At 35.4% G+C, this 8,864-nt stretch overlaps 2 protein-coding genes across 2 annotated transcripts in view; both read left to right on the top strand.

Annotated features, from left to right (window-relative positions):
- LOC104725799 (ABC transporter G family member 8) lies at positions 1,756-3,635 on the top strand. Its single transcript, XM_010444529.2, has one exon. The coding sequence runs from the start codon at positions 1,823-1,825 to the stop codon at positions 3,590-3,592; it is 1,770 nt and encodes a 589-aa protein (XP_010442831.1). The 5' UTR covers positions 1,756-1,822; the 3' UTR covers positions 3,593-3,635.
- LOC104725797 (pentatricopeptide repeat-containing protein At5g52850, chloroplastic-like) overlaps positions 6,322-8,864 on the top strand; it is a 4,160-nt gene continuing 1,617 nt past the window's right edge. The window contains exon 1 of the mRNA XM_019233251.1: positions 6,322-8,470. Within this exon, the coding sequence (XP_019088796.1) occupies positions 6,448-8,470 (2,023 nt within the window). The 5' untranslated portion in view covers positions 6,322-6,447. The remainder of the gene's footprint in view (positions 8,471-8,864) is intronic.

Here is an 8,864-nt window from a genome sequence, read left to right as displayed (position 1 = left end):
TTTTTTTTTAAAATGAATAGTTTTGGTTTTAGGTTTAAGGGTTTATGTTCTAGGATTTAAAATTTAGAATTAAAGGGTTTTGTACTTATTTGGTCTATGTTGTGTTATGGATAATATGCTATGGATAAAGATCTAACCAAATTTATGTATGTATATTTTGTATGAATAAACACAAGTAACTATCTATTAACAATACTGCAATTGATTATCCACTTATAATTGAACAAATGTTCAACGACTGATGGATACTGTATAATCTAAAAATTCATAAAAAATATAGCAATATGTATCTTAAAATGTAGAAAATATATAATCATAACATATTTTATATAAATAAATAGAAAATTTGTTTTATGATAACAAATAAATATATTTTACTTTGTTAAAGTGTTAACAACAAAAAAGAAAAGAAAAAGAGAGAAAAGAAGGAGAGAAAGAGAGGTAAGTTGTTAGTAAAGACAAAAATGTAAAAGGAAAATGGACACATAAGCAAAAAATTTGGGAAAGTATACCATGAATGGAAAGTGGATTTTTGTGACAGAACTCACACCCAAAGTGGATTTTGGGGGTTTTCATCACATTTTCCGTAAATGAATTTTAGAAAGCCCATCATGTTTAAGGCCTAAGTAAAATTTCTATCTTGTTTTGTATTTCTATATTTTATTTCTCGTACGCTTTAAGGTTTACCTAGTAGGCTAGTAGTATATTTTAAAGATCGGTAATTAGAAAAACATAACGACAAGCTTATATCAAAATCGTCACTATCTAATTATTACAGATTTTGAGTGTGATTTTAAAAAATTGTAAGTGAACGGTAAAAAAAAAATAATAATGTGAATGGTGCACATTTACTAGTTCAAAATACACGTTCATTACTTTGTCCAATAACACGCTATTTTACACAATATCACATTGTTATGCACTAAAGTCTAAACCACACAATTTTGCCTGAATACATAAGGATCGTTTGGTTTTGAAAATGTCTTTTCATTTTATCTAGTTAAAATAGCCGTATGTTAAAATGTTTTTAACAAAATATTCAGAAGTGCGAGCCAAACTAAGACAGGAGTTCACGGATTGTAAAAACAAATAATAGAGGAGAAATGTTGTGATAGAAAATAGTAGGCCCGTGACCTTATTACAATCCATTCTCCTTTGTATTTTTCTTATACTATAGGTTTCCACATCATTAATCTCTGTATACACACATGCATATATATATATATATATATATATATATATATACTACTCATACTTATTAATGGTATTTATGGTTGCTAGCATATGATATGAGTATATATGAAAAATATAGTGTTACTTAAATTCTTTTGTCCACATGTTTTTAACTTTTTAACTCGTTCTTGGCTTTATTCATACTTGTCGATTCTTTGGATATATCGCTTAAATTTCTATATGGTTAACAACTTAACATTGCAGCCAACTTGAGGGGTTAAGTTTTCTGAAGAGTACTGAAAGACCGACCACACACGAACTTTATAAGTTTTTAAAATTTTGATATAAGAAAAAAAGGCTCCCATGCATATATGAATTATGAAACTTAATATTCATAATTGCATATACATCTAAGAAGCATAAACACAAAAGAATGCAAGAATCCAAAACTGTACTTCCAGGAAAAAAAGAATAGCAAACAGTTTAAAGAAAAGAGAAAATAACCTAAAAATGTAAAGTCTTTTTGGCTTACAACATTAAACTCCAAAATACATCATCACAAGACCATATATAAAAAACATATTATAAAAAATCTAATTCACTACACTACTCTTTCATCAACTTCTTAACATTTACAAGTTTACACCATATGGAAAACTCTACGCTGCCTCCGCCGGAAACGGCGGCCTACACACTAACTACCTCTTCAATCTCCTACACCAAACCCAAAACCTCTTTCTCTCCCCTAAGCTTCCCGGCGACTGAGCCACCCTCCTTTATCCTCCGCAACATTACTCTCACCGCTCATCCCACAGAGATCCTCGCCGTCGTTGGTCCTTCCGGCGCCGGAAAATCAACTCTCCTCGATATTCTCGCCTCTAAAACCTCCCCAACCTCCGGCTCAATCCTCCTTAACTCCATTCCCATTAACCCTTCTTCTTATCGCAAAATCTCTTCTTATGTTCCTCAACACGACTCGTTCTTCCCACTCCTCACCGTCTCTGAAACCTTCTCCTTCGCCGCTCGTCTCTTGCTTCCAAACCCATCAAAAGTCTCTGAAACCGTAACCTCTCTTCTCTCGGAACTCAACCTAACACATCTTTCAGACACAAGACTCGCTCAGGGCTTATCCGGGGGCGAAAGAAGAAGAGTCTCTATAGGTTTAAGCCTCCTTCATGACCCTTGCTTTCTCCTCCTCGATGAACCCACTTCCGGTTTAGATAGTAAATCCGCTTTCGACGTCATTCACATTCTCAAATCCATTGCTGTTTCAAGACAACGGACCGTGATCTTGTCCATTCACCAACCTAGCTTCAAGATTCTTTCTATCATCGATCGCTTGTTACTTCTTTCGAAAGGAACTGTTGCATACCATGGAAGGCTTGACTCCCTCGAAGATACCTTACTCTCCAAGGGATTCACCGTCCCTCCGCAGCTCAATTCTCTCGAATACGCCATGGAGATACTTCAAGAACTCCGAGAATCCAACGAAAACACCGACGTCATCGCTCTTCCTTTAACTCAAAACCGGAAACAGAGAGAAAAACAGAGTATTGTTCGATATAGAACATCAAGAATCACCGAGATTAGCCTTCTCTCTAGAAGATTCTGGAAGATCATATACCGGACAAGACAGCTACTTCTAACCAATGCATTAGAAGCCCTTGTAGTTGGTCTTGTCCTAGGAACCATCTACATCAACATCGGAATCGGTAAAGAAGGAATCGAGAAAAGATTTGGCATGTTCGCTTTCACGCTCACTTTTCTCCTCTCTTCAACAACCGAAACCCTCCCGATCTTCATCAACGAGCGTCCGATTCTTCTCAGAGAGACTTCGAGTGGTGTTTACAGACTCTCCTCTCACATTCTCGCCAACACACTCGTTTTCTTGCCGTATTTGTTCGTTATCTCAATCATTTACTCTGTTTCGGTCTATTTCCTCATTGGTCTCTGCCCCACGTGGCAAGCTTTTGGGTACTTTGTTCTCGTGATATGGATCATTCTGCTAATGGCGAACTCTTTTGTTCTCTTCTTGAGCTCTCTTGCCCCAAATTACATTGCGGGGACCTCTCTCGTGACGATTCTTCTAGCGGCTTTCTTCTTGTTCTCCGGTTACTTCATTTCCAAGGAAAGTCTACCAAAGTACTGGCTTTTCATGTACTTCTTCTCAATGTATAAGTATGCATTGGATGCACTTCTGATAAACGAGTACTCGTGCTTGGACACAAAGTGTTTGGTCTGGTTGGAGGAAGCTCAAACGAAGATCTGCGTGGTGACTGGAGGTGACGTGTTGAATAAGAAAGGGCTTCATGAAAAACAGAGGTGGTTTAATGTTTATGTTTTGTTAGGGTTCTTCGTACTTTATCGTGTGATGTGTTTTCTTGTTCTCCTTAGAAGGGTATCAGGTTCCAAGAGATAACATTTTTTTTTTCTTAATTACATTTTTCTTTTCTTCATACTGATCAATCTAAGTTAACAAAAATATCTCGGTATCGATCATTGATCTCTTAAAACTATTATAAGATCTTTCGTAGACGTTCGAATTCAGGATCAATTATTCAACACATTCCTCTTTTTTTCACTTTTCAATGGCAACCAAGTGTTTGCTATGTGGAGACATGTCACATACGATAGAGGAGATGTCATATTCAACGTTTTGTAGACATGTCCGATTGCATTATTTTTTTCTAAATAGTCTTTAAAAAAGATCTTGGCCGTCGAGTTTTCACTTATAATTTATGTATGTACATGAACATCACATCACATTTTGGATCCAGAAGGTGAAATTTTGTTATTGTAAAGGGGAAAAACGTCAATAGTATGATGTGGACACGGTTCATTCTCTCTATCACAAAAAGAAACGAAATAAGTACCATAGCTAGGTCCATTGATCGACCCACCAACACTAGTTTGATTACTAGTTCGAAATAAAGTTGTGGTTGTAATGAAAAGGAAATATACATATTTTTTCTCAAGGTATGTTAATAGGTTGTCACTAGATATAATTTATATATATGGAGACTGAAATTTGAAAACCATGGGCTAATTACTCGTTTACGAAAACTAAGTAACCAGATGAAACAGTATATATACACTTTTCCTTATAGAGAAATTAAATCAACTCAATATTTTTTTTCAAAAATATGTGCTGAAGCTAAGATTTAGGTGGGGACTAGGTGAAAAAATAGATCATACAAGAGTCACTTTGGTTTACTTGTAGCTTGGAGACAAAACTGTGGTCTTCACGGGTCTCCATCTTCTTAATTTATATATAAACTCGAATTTTGATGTGAACGAAATATGTTATTCTAAAAGCAAAGATTTTTCATTTTGGTCACGTTGCCATCCCAAAAATGAAATGCTGCCTTGTCCTTGTTTGTTTCCTTGAAATTTAGTTCCAAGTGGAAGAGCAGTCATGAGTACAATGTACATGCAAACATTGATATATCATATATATACACACACAGACTCATGCATATAAATATCACAAATTGTGTTCACGGACTTGTTCGTTTGTCTACTCGCCCGTGAACGCCTTTCCCCTAAAATCCCATTGTTACCAAACAATATTTTGTTTGTCGTTATTGTTTGATTTCCGTTAACGAGTTTTTTTTTTTTTTTTTTCCGTTAACGAGTTTTGGATGACTTTACTAGGTCAATTAAAAAATATAACACGAATCGAAACATGGTTAATTAGTTTAACCCGTTAAATATGGATGTTATTTTTTGTGTTTTACACTTTTACTCAAATCCGTTTTTTTGTTTGTTGTGAATTTCTTTTTTTTTGTCACGTGACTATAATGTACTTTTAAAAAAGGTGAATTAACTAGGTAGCCAAAATTGAAAATATATTGAAGAATATAACACGCTAATTCTTAATATTAGGTGACTAACCAAAAGGCAAAGAGAAATTACTATAATACTCCCAGTTAGTTGGAAGTGGGTGACTGGAGGTGGGTATGTAGCCGGAGATTGGTGGCCAGAAGATGGTGGTCGGAGGTGGTAGCCGGAAGTGGGTGGTGGACAGTGTCTGATAGTAATAAGGATGGTGGTGATAAAGATGATGATGGTAACGATGAAGTTGTCAATAATACATTAAATACACCCTATATATATATATAAACTTTTGATGGTTATAATGGTTAGCAGATTAAATATAATTTTTTTTTTTATGTTACTTAGCCAATTTCCCTTTTAAAAACTCTTTTGTGGTTCATTCAAAGTTAAAACTCTAAATCAATTTTTCTTTCTCTTCTACTTTTAAATTGCTAAAGCTAGCCAATAGTAACCATTTTACATAAATATTAATTTTTTTTAATGAATTAGTTAAGGGCATGCAATTTTCATCAATATCACTAAAATGAGTTTTTTTTTCCAAAAATACCATCTTTAGTGTTTTTTTTCATAAATTTGTCAATCACACAATTAAGAAAACATTAGGTTAACAATTATAAGTTGTATGATAGTGTTGCAATAATGCAATGTTTTAAAATATAGTGTTTTTTCTTAGGCATAACTTTTTTTTTTGTCGACATTTATGCATAATACTAGGTTTGACCTCGTGGTACACCACGAGGCAATTTTTTTTTTTTAAACTTTTGAATATATTATAAATAGATCAAGTTTCTTTGAGTTTTAATATAAATGTTACGTTGTTATATATGTATGTGTTCTCACAGTAATTAATAAAAATGTTAAGATAGATATTCATTATATATTAAAATAATTCAAATGTGAAATAATCTATATCCAAATATATTTGTTTGGGTACAAAAATTCTAAAACAATTTTTAAAATATATATCCGTTTATAAAAATTCAAATCACATCATATGCTAAAAAAATCTAAAATTTTATTAACTTAATGTATTAAATAGTAATTTAAATAATTAAATATAAGATTAAATAAAAGTGAAAAGAGAATTAAATTTTAATATAACATATTGCTTTAAATTAGGTAGATAGGTTTTAGGAAATTAATATTATCAAATAAAGAAATCATTGTGTTTGATTGTAAGGATTGTAGAGAATTTGGTTGGTATTTGTTTGGATACAAAGATAAGAAATGATGACACCAAAATGTACTAAAAAATGGTAAAATAGATTTTTAAATATACTTATTTTATGTATACGTATTTCATATTTGAGTACTTGTGAGCTTTGTTGTTTCCCTCCAAACTAAATCAGTTTGTTTTAAGGGCAAATCTCAACAGCGATGTGAAAATTTTAAAGTTTCGACCTTTTCTTCGTCTTCAAAGCTTGATGCGAACAGAGAATGACGAACAAAGTAGCAGCAGCAGCTTCATCATTTCTCTCACGCAATAACGAATTGGGTAATCTTCAACAATTATGTATTCGGATACTCTCCTTTTGCGAATCGAATTCATCTCGCATTGGTTTACACATCCACTGCCCTGTAATCAAGTTCGGTCTTTTAAACAATCTCGACTTATGCAACAATCTTTTGGGTCTTTACTTGAAATCCGATGGTATATGGGATGCACGTAAACTGTTCGATGAAATGCCGCAGAGAACTGTTTTTGCATGGGCAGTTGTGATCTCTGCGTATACTAAGAGCAAAGAGTTCGTGTCAGCGGTTTCGTTGTTTGGGGAAATGATGGCTTCGGGAACAAACCCGAATGAATTCACGTTTTCTTCTCTGATAAGATCTTGTGCTGGTTTGAGAGATCTCAGTTATGGAGTTCGTGTTCATGGTTCTGTTATAAAGACAGGGTTTTTGGGAAACTCTGTTATAGGAAGCAGCTTGACTGATTTGTATTCTAAGTGTGGGCAATTTAAGGAAGCTCGTGAACTGTTTAGTTCTCTTCAGAACGCGGATACTATCTCTTGGACTATGATGATATCTTCTTTAGTTGAAGCTCGTAAATGGAGAGAAGCGTTGCAGTTGTACTCTGACATGATTAAAGTTGGTGTTTCTCCTAATGAGTTTACCTTTGTTAAGCTTTTAGGTGCCTCTTCCTTTCTCGGTTTGGAGTTTGGTAAAATGATTCATAGCAACATAATCGTTTGGGGAGTTCCGCTGAATGTGGTATTGAAGACTTCCCTTGTTGATTTCTACTCGAGGTTCTCTATAATGGAAGATTCTTTGAGGGTTTTGAATTCGACTGGAGAACAGGATGTGTTTCTTTGGACGTCTGTGGTATCAGGGTTTGTAAGAAACTTGAGAGCCAAAGAAGCTATTGGTACGTTTCTTCAGATGCGAGATTTGGGTTTGCAGCCCAATAACTTCACATACTCTGCAATATTGAGCTTGTGTTCATCTGTCCGGTCGCTAGATTTAGGCAAGCAGATTCACTCACAAATGATTAAGGTTGGCTTGGAGGACAACACTGATGTCGGAAATGCACTTGTAGATATGTATATGAAGTGCTCAGCATCAGAAGTAGAAGCTTTGGGAGTCTTCGCAGCAATGATCTCACCAAACGTCATCTCTTGGACAACATTAATCTTAGGTCTTGTTGATCACGGGTTTGAGAAAGATTGTTTTGGACTGTTGATGGAGATGGTAGCACAAGGAGTAGAACCTAATGGTGTTACTCTATCTGGTGTTCTCCGAGCCTGCAGCAAATTGAAGTCTATAAGACAGGTATTAGAGATCCATGGATATCTACTCAGAAGACACGTAGATGGTGGAATAAGAGTAGGGAATTCACTCGTTGATGCATATGCCAGCTTGAATAAGGTGGATTATGCCTGGAAAGCGACTTGGCTGATGGACAGGAGGGATGATATCACTTACACGAGCTTGATAACGAGGTTTAATGAGTTGGGAAAGTACGAAATGGCATTAAGTGTCATCAGTCATATGCTTGCAGATGGAATCAGAATGGATCCGGTTAGCTTAACCGGGTTTCTCTCAGCGTCAGCCAACTTGGGCGCTTTTGAAACTGGGAAACATCTTCACTGTTACTCAGAAAAATCCGGGTTTTCTAGCTCGGTTTCGGTTTCAAATAGTCTTGTTGACATGTACGGTAAATGTGGTCTCTTGGAAGATGCAAAGAAAGTTTTCGAAGAAATAGCTATGCCTGATGTGGTTTCATGGAATGGGATGGTATCTGCTTTGGCATCAAACGGTTGTATTTCATCTGCTCTATCTGCATTTGAAGATATGAGGATGAAAGGATTCGAGCCCGATTCAGTAACGTTCGTGATATTGCTCTCTGCTTGTAGTCAGGGAAGATTAACAGAGATGGGACTTGAGTATTTCCAATCAATGAAGGATACTTATAACATTGAGGCACAGATAGAGCACTATGTTCATTTGGTTGGTATCTTAGGTCGTGCTGGACGGCTAGAGGAAGCAACAGGAGTTCTAGAGACAATGCAGTTAAAACCAAATGCTATGATCGTCAAAACATTGTTAAGAGCTTCTAGATACCATGGGAATCTGTCTTTAGGAGAAGATATGGCTAACAAAGGCTTAACACTTGCACCATATGATCCAGCATTCTACATTCTTTTGGCTGACCTATACGACGAATCTGGAAAACCAGAGTTGGCCCAAAAGACTAGAAATTTGATGAGTGAGAAGGGTTTGGGTAAGAAGCTAAGCCAAAGCTCTGTGGAAGTTCAAGGAAAAGTTCACAGCTTTGTCAGTGAAGATGTTACTACAACGGTAAAAACGAGTGGGATTTATGCAGAGATAGAATCGATAAAGGAAGAGATCAAAAG

Source organism: Camelina sativa, chromosome 11, assembly GCF_000633955.1.
Source record: "Camelina sativa cultivar DH55 chromosome 11, Cs, whole genome shotgun sequence".
NCBI lineage: Eukaryota > Viridiplantae > Streptophyta > Magnoliopsida > Brassicales > Brassicaceae > Camelina > Camelina sativa.
This window is presented reverse-complemented; position numbering and strand designations above follow the sequence as displayed.

Excerpts from the sequence above, each read along its gene's own strand:
- LOC104725799 (XM_010444529.2), top strand. The coding sequence starts at position 1,823 with ATGGAAAACTCTACGCTGCCTCCGCCGGAAACGGCGGCCTACACACTA.